General features: G+C 52.2%; 1 protein-coding gene across 5 annotated transcripts; it reads left to right on the top strand.

The window, feature by feature from the left end:
- The first annotated feature begins 486 nt into the window (after nt 1-486).
- Nucleotides 487-9729, top strand: LOC146755663 (zinc finger CCCH domain-containing protein 11A-like). Of its 5 annotated transcripts, none has more exons than XM_085525412.1 (9): nt 487-1078; nt 2002-2272; nt 4368-7159; nt 7439-7526; nt 7644-7706; nt 7948-8034; nt 8325-8621; nt 8957-9027; nt 9480-9729. In XM_085525412.1, exons 3-9 carry the CDS (start codon nt 7106-7108, stop codon nt 9537-9539), a joined length of 720 nt encoding a protein of 239 aa, XP_085381538.1. In that variant the 5' UTR covers nt 487-1078; nt 2002-2272; nt 4368-7105; the 3' UTR covers nt 9540-9729. The 5 variants fall into 5 exon arrangements, with proteins under 5 accessions (XP_085381538.1, XP_085381540.1, XP_085381539.1 ...); XM_085525414.1 differs by lacking the exons at nt 487-1078; nt 2002-2272 and adding an exon at nt 3365-3584 and having other exon boundaries at nt 4368-5775; nt 6238-7159; XM_085525413.1 differs by lacking the exons at nt 487-1078; nt 2002-2272 and adding an exon at nt 3365-3584 and having other exon boundaries at nt 4368-6062; nt 6238-7159.
- The last annotated feature ends 6609 nt before the right edge of the window (nt 9730-16338 follow it).

The raw sequence follows: 16338 nt of genomic DNA, 5'->3' as shown, positions 1-16338 counted from the left end.
CTCACCTGGACATTGAGGGTGCTGTGTCTCCAGTCTGTACCTGCTTCCAGGTGGCACTTGCAAGACACTGCGAGTCCACCTGGTTGGAACTGCAGTCAACAAACACAAATGTGAAAGAAATAAGAAAGGATTCTTTCATTTCACAGGTTTTCATCTCCATTGAAAGATGTTCTGCTGTGCAGCACAGCTGGGAGCATTTCATATGTGCAAAAAAGGGGGATAGGCCCTGGCTGTGCCGGGCCCCCTTCCGGCCCAGGCCCCAAAGCAGCCCCGACTGTGCTGGGTTCCCCTCTCACCTGGGCCCTGCAGTGGCCTCAACTGTGCTGGGTCCCTCTCCAGTCTGGGCCCTGAGCTGGCCCCAGCTGTGCCTGGTCCTCCTCCATCCTGGGCCCCAAGGCCCTGCCTCTGCCTGCTCCCCCTCTGCTCTGGGCCCTGAGCTGGCCCTAACTGTGCCAGGCCCCCCTCTGGCACAGGCCCTGCCTCAAGCCCCGCCCCCTGTGGGCAGCAGTGCTAGTGCCTGTTGGTTTTGCTCTCTTCCCTCTTCTTTCCCTGTTCTCTTCACAAATGCATTCAGATCCCCCAGGATGACGTGCACTGATACTGCTGCCTTCTTCCTGCACAAACTTTCTGGGCAGCTCAGCTTTTTCTACAGAGCAGCGTGCCTTTGGAAGTGCTTGGAGGATGTAAACTAACAGCAAGAGAACACTGAGCTCTTCTGGGTCTTTCTAGGCATGGCAAAGAGACAGGAGAGAGTGCTCAGCCTCGAGTGGTTGCTTGTATGCAGAAATCCCTGTCACGTTTGTCAACATCTGTGCTGTTTTGCTGTAGGCAGTAGTGTGTGACAAGAAGCCTACAATTACCAATTTAGTGAACGTAATTAATTGTAACAGTTCCCCTTTCTTCTTCCCATGACACTTGGGTTATGGAGTTCTCCTATGCTATGTGCTGGTGTAAATCTCTGAGCCACAGCACTGTTGCGTTTAGCAAAGCTCATGGCAACAGGCTTTGGCCAACCTCAGAGCTACGTAGATGATGAGAAGATATCCGATGATAGGAGAGAAAATGAACAAGCTCCAAGGTAAGTGTTGTTTTTTCCTTCTAGTCAGCACGCCATCGCTAAATCTTCCATGCTATGACTTTTATCGTGACAGTGATGATCCCTTAACCTCACACCTTTAGCACAGCACTTTCTGTGGAGATTCCCACCAGTGACAAAGTATTAGTGCCACTTTTCTGCCTGTTTCTTTTTTGTCTGTATTTTCCAGAATGTGGGTATTTCTTTCATTGCCCACAAACACTGCCCAGTGCAGGAGGAGGCAGGGACAAGAGTCAGGAGCAAGGGCAGAATAGTTTCTCTGTTAGTGAATGGAATGCCATTGTTTTCTGCATATGGACTTGCCATAGTGCTTCTTACAAGGCCTAACAGTGGGATGAAATGTGCCCTGAAGCAGGTGTGCTTGCAGGAAGGCAAAAGAGAATTGCAAATAATGCTAAGGGGGGCCAGTAAGATGATCAGAGGGCTGGAGCACCTTTCCTGTGAGGACAGGTTGAGGGAACTGGGCTTGTTGTGCTTGGAAAAGAGAAGGCTCCAGGGAAACCTCACTGTGGCCTTCTAGTATTTGAAAGGAGCATATAAACAGGCAGGGGAATGGCTGTTTACAAGGGTGGATAGTGATAGGACAAGGGGAATGGTTTTAAAGTGATACGGGGACGTTTAGGTTGGATATTAGGTTGATGTTTTTCACACAGAGGGTGGTGACGCACTGGAACAGGTTGCCCAGGGAGGTTGTGGATGCTCCATCCCTGGACACATTTCAGGCCAGGCTGGATGTGGCTCTGGGCAGCCTGGTCTGCTGGTTGGAGACCCTGCACACTGTGGTCCTTTTCAACCCAGGCTATTCTATGAGTCTATGGCTGTTTTTAACACCAAAATGCAACTTGGCTTGTAATTGTTTCTAAAATGATCTGGTTCGTCCTGTTTTGAATGTGATATTTCTACAGCAGAAGGATGCAGAAGTGAAAAGGCTCGAAACGCTACTGAAGGAAATTGCCGAATGTCAGGACAACCTCGAGGAAGCAAATGAATCCATAAGAAAACAATTGAGATGAATTATTTCCTACGGCCAGACCGCGGGGGGGCAACGAGGCGGCCGCCACCCACCCCCCATCTCCTTCCCCTTCATCCAACACGAAGGGGGTGATGGCGGTGGGGGGCCGAGCCCCTTCCCACACCAACCGGCTTTCAGGTCCCACCCCCAGCGTTTCCCACATGGTGAGTGGGGGGGGGGGGGGGGGGGGGGGAAAGCGGGAGGGGCGCAGGGTGAGCCTTAATTCTGCTCCCCCCGACTCCAACCGCACCGATCAGCCCTGAGCCCCCCCCCCCCACCTGCAGCAGCAGCGCCAGGATGTGGAGGCGATGAGGGGGGGTCGCGTCGTAGGGTTCCAAACGGAGGCAAAGCCGTAACCCCCCTCCGGGGCTCCCCATCGTGCCAAAGCCCTCCCGTAACCCCCCCAGGCTCCGGGCAGCCAGACGCCGCAGGTAGCGGCTGCACGCTTTGGGCCGGGGGGGGCCGGGCGCCCGAGCCAATACTCTCAGGTATCCCCGCAGCCCCCCTTCGTTTTGGGTGGTGGTGGGGGGGCGCCCACGGGGGTACACGAGCAGCAGCAGCAGCAGCTCCACCTGTAGGGGGGGACACACAGCCCTCCGTGGAGACACAGCTGACACGTCCCCACCCCTCTGAGGACACCCCCCCCCCCTCCCCGGGATCGCCTTCCTCCGGCTCTGTAGACCGTAGGAACCAAAGCGAGGGCGGAACGCCAGTGAAGCAGATCGCGTTTCCCAGGGACTCATTTCCGCAGAGCACGCGTTCCCTCCGGGGGAGCGGGTTACGGCACGGACCCATTGCGGATAATGGGGGGAAGGGGGAGTGGAGACCGGAGAGGCCTGACCTGGTTGCGTGGGGCGGAGGGGGGGGAACGGCAGAGGGAGCGGAAGAGGTTTGTGGGCTGAGGGCCGGCAACAGCCGCCCCCAAGGCCCCAGCATGGTTTAAGGGGGTATTTTGGGGCTAAGGGGTGGATTTGGCGTCCATAGGGTGGGTTTTGGGTGTATTTGGGGGCTGAGGGGTGGATTTGGGGTCCATAGGGTGGGTTTGGGGGGTATCTGGGGGTTATGGGGTGGCCTTTGGGGGTTTTAAGGTGGGCTTGGGGGGGTTTTGGGGGGCTGTGGGGTGGGATTAGGGTGCAGTGGGGTGGGTTTGGGGTCTATAGGGTGGGTTGGGGGAGGTATTTGGAGTCAGTGGGGGCACTCTAAGACCCCAGTTTAATGCGGGGGGCGGGGGGGTCTCTTTGGAACCAAATTGGGTTGAAGGGGAAGGGGCGTGGGGGGCAATCTTTATGCCTACGGCTCCCCCTAGTGGTCACCCACAGCCACGACAGGGGAACTTCGTGTCCTTCCGTGCAGGGGGGCAGAGCTTAGGGGTGGGCCCATATGAGTGTATATGGCCCAGCCCCCTCCCATCATCAGCGCTTCCTGCCCCGGGGCTGTGCCGCACCCAACGCTGCGTTCTGAGTTTCTATATAAAGGGTGTGTGTGTGTGTGTTATTAATGAGTATATATTGAAGGGGGGGGGGGCTTTATTTTGGGGGGTTTGCGATGGCTTCGGTGTGGAAACGGCTGCAGCGTGTGGGGAAACGGGCGGCCAAAGTGCGATTCAAAGCGGAGCTGGAGGAAGTGCTGCTCGGGGGGGGGGGCAGTGGTGAGTGAAGACCCCCACCCCCCCATTAAATAACATCAACATATACACAAAAGAAGGGTGGGGGGTTATGGGGGGTGTATAACCCTATATTGTGCTACAGGTGACCACCCCTGTCAGACACTTGTGACCTCCCTGACTCCAGCCCTGCTGCATGCAGGCACCACCTCCCCAATATCCAACAGGGTTGTGAGCCCCAAAACCTTGGGGGGACACTTGGGGTTCTATGGGGACATGAGACCCCAAATCCTTGTGGACACATTGGGGACACCCGGTGGGGATGTGGACCCCAAAACCTTGGGGTGAAGCTGAGGATGTGGACCCCAAAAACCTCACGGGGTGAAGCTGAGGATGTTGGGGATGTGGGCATAGGACCATCCTCCTACAGGACCAGCAGCAGCAGCTCCATTGTGTGACCTGCTGGGAGCTGGAATGGGATGGGGTTGGGGGGGTCACAGGGGTTATGGGATGGGGTTGGGGGGGGAGGGGCTCACAGGGGATGTGAGCAGACCCCCGTCCCATAATCAACAACAACCCCCAACCCAAAGCGGGACTGCCCCCGCCATGAGCCCTAAAGGGGCTTTCATCTGACCTGATCCCCCTTTTCCCTACAGACCGCCGCAGACACAGCAAAGGGGCTGCAGCAACAACATCAACAGATTGGACACGTCTGAACAGATTGAACAGATTGGATACGTCCACCCATCCTGTTGGGCCCAGCTCTTCTTGGCTCTCTGTTCCCTCCTGGCCTTGCAGCTGGCAGCTCATCGGCTGCTTTGGGGCTTCAAGCACAGCCCTGATGGGTGGCAGAAGACTGAAAGGACAGAGCGGGAGGGGTCTGCCTGAGTGGCTGATGGCTTTGGGGCCGCATCCCGCCAGCCTGAGCCAGGAGCCTGGGCTGTAATGCAGCCTTCCCCACAGACAGCTGATGGGCTGTCCCATGGCTCTCTGGAGACGTGGAGAGGGACCAGCCCTGTGAACTGGGGGGCTCCTGGCCTCCCCATCCCTCTCTCGGGCAGCCACAAACAAGCAGCGACCCTTTGGCGTTAGGGAATGGGCTCTCGTTGGGTCACCCCCATGCACATCCCAGCCCACAGCCTCCAGCCTCACCTGTAGGCAATGCTCTCCCTCTGCAGAGAGCTCCGTCTCCTTTGCAACTGCCCGCTGTCAACACTTGCAGTGCTCAGGCTTCTGGTGTAGGTTGGAGTCATGTCAAATCTCACTGCAGTTGGGAAGGAAGAGGAGATTCGCCATCAAGCCTTTGGCTCGCTCACTAGCAGCAATCAGGCCTGTTCCCAGAGCCAGCCCTGAAACCATCTCTGTCCCCACTCCTGAGGGTGGATAGTGATAGGACCAGGCCAGGGAGGATGTGACTCTGAGCAGCCTGGTCTGGTGGTTTATGACCCTGCACGCTGTGGTCCTTTTCAACCCAGGCTATTCTATGAATCTATGACTGTATCAGATGAGTCTATGATTGTATCAGACCTCAGGGAAGTCACATGGAAGAGGCAAGCCTTTGAAATTAAGCTTGATTTGCTTTGCCCCTCATACACCTGATCACTGCATCCCTTACTTGGCAAATGGTCTTTCTGTGGGGTGTAGATGAGGAAAGGGAAAGAGGAAAATAAAGCAGCTGCTTTGTCCTAGAGCTCTTGTTTCACTGGGGTCTGGCCCTATTTTCTGAAACTAAAAGACGATGTGTGAAAGAAGGACGGGAAAGGTGCAAGGAGGTTTTGGTTTTGGTGCTGACTCCAGCCTGGTGCTTGCTGCTGGGAAAGGCACACTTGGCTCCAAGGAAGAATGCATGGGTGGAAAGCCAGTGGCCAGGGGTCAGGGATCCCCAGCAATAGAGGGCAACAGCCCAACCAAGAGCTGGGGTGATTTGCTTTTAAACTGCATCCAGTGAAGTCCTGTCCCATTGGTTCTGACATACGTCTCCCCATTCCCTTCCAGTTTGTGCAGAGGTGGCATGAAACAGAGGGCATTGCTTTCTGCCAGACTGCAGGAGCAGAAGCATTTCAGGTGCCTAAATGGTTTGCTTTCCACATTGTGGTTGAAAGGGGTACATATAGAAGGAGGACTTCCATTCTTGGGGTGGATATGCACATGGGAGGCTGCACAGGGAAGGCTCCATCCTGGCCAGTTCAGCCAGCAGCTGTATCCAACTGGCAGAAGCCCCACTCAGTGAGGCCAGCAATGGTCCAAGGGCCTCAAACCCCAGCCCATGAGGCCGGCACTGGCCCTGGGCCATAAAGCCACAGTAAGGGAAGTCAACATCGGCTCTGGAGCCTAAAGCCACAATCAGAGAGGTGAGCACCAGCCTCGGGGCATACAGATGTGCACCCCTATTCCTTCCCACGATCTCCCCTGGGACTCCATTGAGCACTATGAGGCCACATTAGTCTTGACTGGTTTTTAATGAAAATTACAAAACCATGACAGCTGCACAAGAGTCACCTTCACTTCCCTGTTGTTTGACTTCAGATCACCCCATGGGCTGACCCTGGCGTTGGTTTCCTTAAATTCGGATCTAGGAGGCGTCCACTTCCATTATGATGAAAGCGCAGAAGTCATGCGAGCATTGCTGAGGTCTCAATGGTTGGCACGGTGGGAGGAGCACGTGTCCCACAGGTGGTGAGCAGAGCTGGTGCTCTGGCGAGCGTGCTGCACGCGGAGACTGAGCTCTGTGCATTTCGTGGAACAGATCACCCTGGCAGAGCCTGTCCGAAGGACTGCTGTGCTGTGTTGGTGAGCTGAGCGCAGCTTAGGCTGAACAGGCCCAACAGGTGAGCTGGGTTTGGTGCTGGCTGGCTGCTGGGAGGTGTCTCTACAGACATGAAATGCTAGGCCGGGGAGAAGTCCCCAGCTCCAGCAGTGCCCCTCCACATGGCTGTTCCCAGGGGAAAGAGGTTCTTGTGGAGATTCCAACCCGTGTTTTGGTGAGGATGATGAAACACCATTCATAAGGAAACAGAGCGCAACTTGTGCCTCACTACCACACGGATGGCTGGGTGCAGAGCTCCTGAGGAGATGGAGAAGAGCACTTGCTGACACAAGCCATGGCAGTCAGACACAAGCTGCAGCTAGCGTTGGGACGTTCTTGCAGCCAGCTGATTCCCAGACCTTTTCCTCCACAAGAGACTCAATTGCATGGCAGAACAAAGCTGGGAATATACTTCTCCCATTGACTTTTCTCTTGTGGATGATTTCTGCAGGGTTCCTGTTTGCAGGGAGATTTGGAGGATCGAGGCAGTCTTAGGAAGAGTGAAGCCAGCTCTTTCCAAGAGCAGGGAAAGTTCCTGTGGAGAGAGCTTGTGAGAGAACTTGTGCTTCCTCTGACACTTGAGCGATCATGTCTCAGCAAGGAGACAAGTGCGGATCCAATGCCTGCTCTGTGAGCGGAAAGGTATGGCTGGGTTCCTTTGGCTTGACTTTTCTTCTTTGTTCCCATTTGTAAAGGGAAGGAGTGGAGCAGGGGGAGCCCTGCTGGTCCTTTGGGACCTCAGTAAGCGGTTGGATCCTGAGCTCACTGCTGACAGCCTGGGCTAATGGCACGGGCAGGGCTCAGGCTGTATTTTCCCTTAGAGATCAATGATGTCTCAGCACTCTGATATCCCATCTCTGGCACGATCTGGAAGCTCTCAGCTGCCCGTTCCGACCTGAGTTTCTTCCTTTCTCTCTTCAGAGGCGGCGCAGCTGCCAGACATCCAGCTGCACCTTTCAGCGCGCAGAGGGACGCAATGGGGATGGACTGTCTTTACTGCCACGCAAAAGTGAGTTTCTCTTCTGTCTGTAAAACAGGGTCTTTCTTTAGTGGGGGGTGGACACGGGCTAACAGGACAATACTGCTACTGTCATCTGTGAAATCAACACACGATCTCTTCTTTTAGGGACAGAGCCCGTGCGTCCATGCAATGGTGCTGGGCAAGGTGGGAAACGGAAAGCCCATGCAGGTAAGAGCTGTGGTGTGGGTACCTGCCACTAAATAGGGCTGCATGAAGGGGTGCATGTGTGATGGAAGAGTGAAGAAAGCCCACTGCAGATCTGTGCTGACTGCAGAAATGGCACCATGCTGTAGCAGCAAAAAGGAAAATGGTAGGAACTACACTTGGAGAGTTGAAGTTGGTGGTTGGCTGTGCTCAAATCTTCCTCCCAAGAGATGCTCTTCAAGTATTTCTTGTTTTTTTCTGCCAGAAGATGACGCAAGCGGCCTTCCAGCAAAGCGCAGCCTTGCGGCAGGTCTGGGTAGGACTGCAGCCTGTGACGTGGCACCCAAGAGAGGTACAGAGGCACAACAGGCATCGGGGTTTGATTCAATGTCGTTCTAGTCAGGCTTTCTGTCTGTTCTTTCCTGGGAGTGTTGTTGCTGCATGTTGCTTGAGGTCTTTGTCCCTGGGATTTACAAGTACCTTCCCTGTCCAGATTTGAAATGCAAACCCACACTTCACCCAAGATCTGCTGCTGTGAACACTCAAGATGAGATTTCCTAGTATTGTGGCCCATTCTGCAGACTGAAAGTAGCCTTGGGCTCCCTTGAAGTCTAACTGCTTCTCCTTTCTTGATTATAACAGATGTACAATGTGAGCCAAATGGAATGATCTACGTGAAAGCAGTGCAGGAAGTGCTTTCTGGGAGAGATCATCTCCAGGCTGGAGGGCTTCCAGTAACAGCAGGTCCCAGCTCAGGGAGAAGACCTTCCCTGGCTGTGTGCCCCCGCTCTGTCTCCAAGACCCTGGCTGGAGGGAAACGCAAGGGCTTGGACGAAGAGCAACAGGCAGCAGCGCAGTTGCCTGCTAACAAAAGAGCCAGGGGCCAGAGCACCGGCAGTGTGCCGGCCCCAACCCCACCACGGAGCTCCAAGCAAAGAGGTAAGAAGGTGCTGTGGCACCGTCCCGGTGAAGTGCTGTCCTTATCAAACACATTGAGTTTGCTTAGGGCTTGCTTTACCTTTTCCTTCTCTGTGGAGGGGAAAGGAGTTGAAGGCTACAAAGTCCAAAGGCAGCGAGGTGCCAGAATACCTAAACGCATCTCTTTCCATTAACATCATTATGCTCTTCCGTATTTCCCCCTGGAAATGTTACTCACTGAGAGGCTTCCTAGTCCCATTTGCTTTGTCTTTGGACTGCCATTTGTTTTCTCGGCACCCATATTTCTGCAGCTTTGCTGTAGACAAAATGAATTCATTGGTATTCTTGCTTTCCAGCAAGAAGACAACAACAAAAAGAAAGGAAAAGGGAAATGAGAAAGGCTTCTTTGAGAGCTGCACGTGCAGAGGTGAGTCCTTGGTGAACACAGACACGCATTCTCTTGTTGGTCTCAGTGCCTACATCTGTCAGACATAAAAGAGATGGCAAAATCCTGAGAGAAGCGATGGAATAGAAAAATTGTGTGTTTGAGGAAATGACACTGTCAGTGAGAGCTGCCATGGGGAGCTTGGACGCCTTCCTCTGGCTTGAGAACAATGTGGTTGGTAACAGCCAGAAGGTTTTGCTGTGATAAAGAAGCTTGCCATGTTGGGCACTGCAACCTTTGAAACGACCTTCCCATGACAGAGCATGAATCTTACCATAGACAACGTGTCATGGGAAGTAGTGTCAGTGACCTGAATGAAAGGAACATGCTGTTCCACACGGGGCCATTCTGGATGTTTACTGGTCAGGCTTTCTTCATGAGATCTCCCTAGATTGTTTCTGTCCTACTTCTACGCTTGCTTTGTTTCTTTCCAGTTCTTCGCAGAGATGAACAGCCTTGCAGAGATGATGCAGAAGGTGCACATGAAGGACTGAGAGGAAAAGCGTCACAAGGCAGCGGCTGCAGTGCACAGCATTTCAGTTGCAGCCCAACTCAGCATTCCATGTTTTACTACATTCTGGGATTTCTTTTATTTATTTATTTATTTATTTATTTATTTATTTTCCTTTTTTTTTTTCTTTAATGCATTCAATCAATAAACTATCATAATTACATATTCACAAAGACTGCACAGCCTGATTTGTCCAGTGGCATTCCATGAGCAGCTGCCCGACATTTGGTCCAGAGTAGCATCTACGCATCTTCGGTCCACTATGCATCTTCGGCCCACCACAGCCCATCCCAGCACCGTTCTTCCAGGCAGTGCTCCAAGTGCTCCTGCTGTTGCTAGCACTCATAGAGGTTTCCCATGGAGCTCCATGGCACACAGGACCTGGCCCCCGCACACAGCAGTACAACCCCACTCCATTGCACAGCCCTGCACACAAACATGGGCAGCTCCTCTCTTGCACACAGCCACATGCCTGCTCATACTTGTATGACCCCAGCCATTTGAATAACACTGTGCACACACATTGATGTGCAACCCTGTCCTTCTGTCTACCCATGTGCATGGGCATCTATGTGTGCCACCATGCCTCCTTTGCACACCCAGGTGCCCACACAACATTCCATGCCCTTGTACTGATACTTGCTGCTACTCCTTCCCAGGCTGAAGATTCTGCACTTGCTTTTGTTAAACCTCTTCACGTTTATTGGTGCCCAGCTCTCCAGTCTGTCCAGGTCTTGCTGAATGGCAGCACAGACTTCAGGTGTGCCAGCCATTCTTCCCAGCTTTGTATCATAGGCGTACTTACAGAGCATGGACACTATCCCCTCCTCAAGGTCATCAGTGAAGATACTGAACAAGATCAGACACAGCACCAAGCCCTGGGGAACACTGCAGGCCACAGGTCTCCAAATGGACTCTGTGCTGTGATGCCATTATAGAAGGCTGCAGGGTTGGTTGAGCATGACTTTTCCTCGGTGAATCCAAGCTGCATACTGCTGATAAACTTCTTCCTTTCCAATTGCTCGCAGAAGGCATCCAGACCAAACTGTTCCAGCACCTTTCCAGGGACAGAGGTGAAACTGACTGCCGTGCAGTTTACCAGATCCTCCTCCTGCTCCTTTCTGAAGACTGCAGAGTCACAGGCTCTCCTCCAGCTTTCAGGCACTTCTCTTCTCCAAGACCTGTCAAAGATGACAGAGTTTGGCAATTACCTCTGCCAGCTCCCTCCGCACATGTGGATGCATCCCATCAGAGTCTATGGATCTGTGCACACTGATCCCACCCAGATGCTCCCAGATCACCCCGTCCTCACCCAGAGGAAAGCTCTCCATTTCCCAGGCTTTCTCTCTTCCCTCCAGGGTCCAGGAGTCCCAAGGGGCAGTCTTTGAAGTGAAAACCAAAGTAAAGAAGGCGTTCAGCATCTCCACCATCTCAGCATCACCCATTTCCAGGACACCCCCCTTCCCTATTTCCTACCTTTAGGGATGAACCAATCCTGAGCTCCAAAGAAGCGCTATTTAAATACTGCCCAGCTCTCATGGCTAGGAATGGATTTCAAGTAAGACTCATAGTCATAACGTGGTGTTGAGTGACCTGCAGTAAGCATTGTTACTGCTAGAAATGACCTGCAGTCTCAAGGAAAGGTAAACAAACCCATGCTAGGTATTACACTGAATCGCATCAGTGCAAAGGGCTTTATGACAGATTGCTTTTGTGTCAGCATCTATCAGATATCAGATGGGTCCCTTGGCTCATTTCCCACTTTGTTAGGAATTTGGAAGCACCGTGGAGGAGCTACATGCAAATCACAGTCAGTTTGACTAAATGGGGTGACAGAAGAGATGGTGTCACTGTGCAGGGAGCACCAGAAAGCCAGGATGACCTGAAAAAACTCTGAACGCAATTGTGAAGTGTAACAGATCCAAGGACTGATATCAGTCACAACCCACAGCTGCAACAAACCATATAGATGTTCTGCTTCTGCCTTTGTAGCTCTACGGACAGACAGACCGTACAAATGTGTGGTGCTCACGGGTACGTCTCAGAAAACCAGTGGTGGAGGAGCACATTTGGCTGCAACATCCATCCTGCTTCCCTCGAGATGTCGGTCTCCAGCAGGCGGCGCTGTGATTCAACTTTTGCCACCGGAGGAACTTTTTCCTGGGTGCTTTACTTTAATGTGCTCCAAGTGATCAGTGCTATTCCAAGAGACTGAGAGAGATTTCTCATCAGGAAATTAAGGACTGGTTAGATCGGTTCCCTTGATCCACAGTCTTTGCACCATTCAGTGCACTGCAGAACTAATGAATGGCTGCATGAAGTAGATGCAGTGAAAGCTAAATTACAGCTTTAGATGGAAAAGAATGGGAGTAGCTGCTGTCCCCAAAGTTGTGGCCCTTATTCAAGTGCATGAGCCCTTTTCTCCTTTAATAACAGAGGCTTCCCAGATGTTGAAGCCTATGTGATCTGAAACGACCTGGTAGTCGAGCAGTAGTCATTTTGAGATGCTAGATGCCTTGGTTTGAAAGGATTGATACATTGTGAAAGGTTCACATTTTGTCCTGTTGCATTTCATAGAGGATCCTCCTTGGGGAAGGAGCAGTGATGCTTAACTGAACTGACATAGGGCTGGGAACTGATTTCTCTGCAGGTGGAGGTAAGGCTTCCTGCAGTGCTTTTCTCTTTGTTAGAATCAATTGCCCATACAGAAGTCACTGTCTGCTTCTGTTCTGTAGCACTAACTGACCAAAGTATCAGACAGTTCAGACAAAACATACCTCTAAGTGCTAGACATAAAGTGGACTGCAAACCTACAGCATGCTTTCTGTCACTCTGTCTCCTTAGTTGCAGACTGTGGTCTCTGGGGAATTATTGATGGGCAGGCAGGTGTTCATTCTCTGTGCATCCCACCACTGATGTATGGCCATCTGCCTCCTGCTGTGGTGCTGGCAGCAATGTGCAGCAACAGGGCAAAATCTCCAGAGAGCCCTCTCCATCCTACTTGCCAGTCCCTGTGACCAAGTCACAAGCCTGGAAATCAAAATACATACTGTCTGCCACTCAACTTCAAATGTGTTGGGCTTGAATCGCCCAGCAGAGACCTCACCTCACAAAATCCCCCCTGAGTGCCACCAGCCAAGCAGGACAGTGAAGAGGCACATGCACAGAGCTCTGAGTCCATCTACTGCTGACTTTGGCCAAAAATGAGGCAGGCACTCTGGACACTGGCAAGGTAGGCCTGCTGGTTCCTCCCAGCAAATGAAATGACAGATCCCTCCTGGCTGAGTCCCACAGCTTCTTTTCAGCATCCAGGTCACGGGGACAGGAGCCCAAGTGGCTCTCTGCTCGAGTGAGGATGCCAGTCAGGAAGTCAGCCATTCCATCTGAAGCAAGATGAAACAAACAGTCGGGTTGTGTGGCACAAAACTCTCTAAAATAATTGCAGATGGACCTCAGTGTTCACATTAAGCTGATACTGCACCGAGTTCTGTCAAATGAAAGAGAAATGTGATGGTTTCTCCCAAAGAATTGCTTGCTTCCCCAGGCAGGCGCACTGGAAGACCCAGAACACTGAACTTTATTTTAAGTACCCAAGCACGAAGCTTACTTCTCTCCTCTGCCAAGGGAACAACCACTTCAAAGCACCTCTGGAGAGATCACTCAGGTTAACCAGTACTGGCAGCAAGGTTATCACTTGTGATTTCAGCATGTGTTTGTTTCTTTGTTTAATAGGTACAAAGTGTAAAAGGAAGATTTCTGCCTTTACCTGGAAATGGTTGGGAATATTGTCATTTCTTTACTGTTTAGACTGTTAATGTGTTAAATGTTTGGTGCTCACTTGGGTACATCTCTGCCTGCAGTCATTCCTGCAGCACCAAAGGCCACCCAGACCTCCATGCCCACCTCTGGGGATGCTGGAGTGGTTGCAGTGAACCAAGAGCTGCAGCTCCTCCAGACTGAATGTCTCTAGCACCATCGTTGCTGTCAACGTCTCTGTGGCCTTGTGTTGTTCTCATGGAAGGAGATGGTCATGTACTGTACAATGGCTGTGTTAACTGGGGGCACTGGGCAGTACTGGTGCCACTGGGAGGCTATTGAAGGACGCAGACAGCACTGTGGTGGCTCCAGGCAGTACTGGGGGATACAGAGTTTGCACAAAGAGAGTCTAGACAATACTGGGAAGCAATGGGAGCTTACTGGGGAACTGCAAGGAGCACGAGCGGACACTGGAGAGCTCTGGACAGCACTTGTGGTGTTGGAGGACGTTCAGGAAGTACCCAGGTGGCACATATTAAGCTCATTCATTTCCTGTTCTCCAGCATCTCACGCAAGGTATTAAATGACCCACTTTTTTCACGGGGGAGACTTTCCCCTTGGGGCTGACTTCCCCCCCACCCCAGCGCTGCTCAGCTCTCCCCTGGCTCTATGTTGATGCATTCCCACCTGATGCTGTCACTCAGTGACACACTGGCCACCAACAGACTCACTGTGGGTCCTGAGGATGGCTGGGGGTGGCACCACTGCACGTCGCACGAGGGGAAACAGAGGCAACAAGGTGAGCCAAGCGCTGCAGGGCAGAAGTTTGGCAGGATGTCACAGCGGGCACGGGGATGGCTTTTGCTCTGAGTGCTGCTGAGTCAAAGCCAAGCGTTTCTTTCCTGGAATGAAAGGCTTTTTGTCAAACTCAAAGTGTCCTCATTTCCCCCCTCATCTTCCACTTCTCCCTCTCCTTTCCTCCCCCTCCAGCTTCTGGGGGCAGACAGCTGAGGGGGTCCCACTCTGCAACCCTTTAGCCCCTTTTCTTACCCCAAATGGGGACAGGAGCAAAGGCCTCCCATGCCCCTCCCACACTTCCCAAGCTTCTGCTTTTTGCTGCCTTTTTAGCCCCAAATGAGTCACTCGGGGATTTTTTTTTTTGGGGGGGGGGGGGGGGGGGCTATTTCTTCACTGAGCAAGTAGAGGGGGTCTCCTATGTGATGCTGAGGGGTTGGATGCACATGGGTGCTGCAGCAGCCCCCAGTCCTGCTGCTGTCCCTATTATCCCTTATTTACAGGTGATTCCATACGGGTGGACCCCAGCCAAGCTGAGGACAGGGGACAGACCCTAGAAACTGGTTCTCATCAGCAGAGTGATGCTGGGTACTCAGGACAATCCCCAGGCCTACAAGGCGGGGAGACACCAGTGGCTCTGTCCCTATTTGTCCTAAAGAGTCACCAGGAAGAGGATGGAACAAGGCATCAAGCTAGGGATCAATTCTAGGGATGGCAGCGGTGGGGGGTAAAGGGACAGCAATGAACTGAGACCCACCAGCAGCCAGGGCACAGCGACATGGTGGCAGTAATGTCCCCAAAGCCCTGGGGGCTCTGGAAAACCCAGCACAGTCATTCAGTGCTGTGCCTCAAAACTCCTGTGTGTTCCGGTAAGGAAAGAGTCCATGGCACACGCATGAGACCAGCCACACACAGCACTTCCCTTGAGTGGGGATGAGTCATCCTCAGCCTTCATCCCCAGCCCAGTAACACTGCACAGCACTGCACTCTTCCTTCCGGGGCCTCCACAAGACCTGAGTTTGGGTTGCGGAAAAGCAGGAATTGTCCCTGCATCCCAGTGGCATCCCGCTGCATCATGTCAGTGCTCCCACAGCCCAGGGCTACTGAGCAGTGCTGCATCCAAAAAGCCATAGCCAAATGAATGCATTTCATCCTGACTTGCGGAATAAAACTCTATAATCCAGAGATGGGTTATAAAGCAGGTATGTTTATTCCAGTGCCGGGTGCAAGGGGGATAGCTCCACCAAACTTTCACACCAACTTGTAAAATCGTGACACAGATATAGGTACATCTAATACATAGTCAATGATTTCTCAGAATTCTAATACATAGTCAGTAGTTCTCGGAATTCTGATACATATTCAGTAGGTCTTTAGCATGAAGACCCCCTCTTGTTCTTATCAGGGGGATGAAACTCCTCTTCTGGTAGTTTACAAGTAGTTATTCTCCTCCTTGCCTGATGTCGTCCGTGAGGTCTCACTCCTTAGCTGCATCCTCTTTGCTCTCCTATGCCCCTTGTTTCTTTTACTTGTAAAATTTAACTATCCTTTACTTGTTTCTATAAACTAGCTTTAAGTTTCCCTCTTTTAGTCCCCCTTTATTCCATATTCCAACAGAGCATCAGTTTCCTGCTTCACTGTACAATCCCCACTTGGTATGTTATTCCTTATTTTGCATGGCAGAGTTCCTTCTTATTTCCCCTGATGGAGGTGGGACCTTCCTCCGTCAGCTCCACCAAAGAGCTCCCTGGCTCCAAGGAGCTTTGAAACCTCCCCAGCCACTGCATTGACAAGGAGGGAAGGTTTGGACCTGGCTGCTCCTCACGCAACCTGTGAAACCCCACTTATTGTATGCCATAGAGAGGCTATGTGAAAGCAGGGGGAAGGCAGCCTTGTTCCCAATTCAGTCAATAGCCATTTCAGCACAGACCACAGTGGGATAAGGACATGGGTCACTGCAGTTAAATTCTTCTTTCCTTTTTGAAGGTTGGGCTGCAATTTATTTAACAAGGAGAACCAGAGAAAGAAGCAGAAGAGGCAGGACAGCAGCAGAAGAATCAGGGCAAGCTGGAAAGGGACGAGGAAAGCAGAGATGCTCTTATCTAACTACATGTCTACAAGACGAACTGCAAATGCGAGCAGTAGGAAAGGCTCCAAGGAAGTGACGGGGGAGTAAGACGGGAAGCAGTTTGTTTTCCCCAACCAAAATCAAACCCCGTGCATTTAGTACA

This window comes from Coturnix japonica, chromosome 31, assembly GCF_054131305.1.
Source record: "Coturnix japonica strain WE chromosome 31, WE-NBRP24, whole genome shotgun sequence".
Taxonomy (NCBI): domain Eukaryota; kingdom Metazoa; phylum Chordata; class Aves; order Galliformes; family Phasianidae; genus Coturnix; species Coturnix japonica.
Note: the sequence above shows the minus strand (reverse complement) of the source record. Positions and strands in the feature narration are given on the sequence as shown.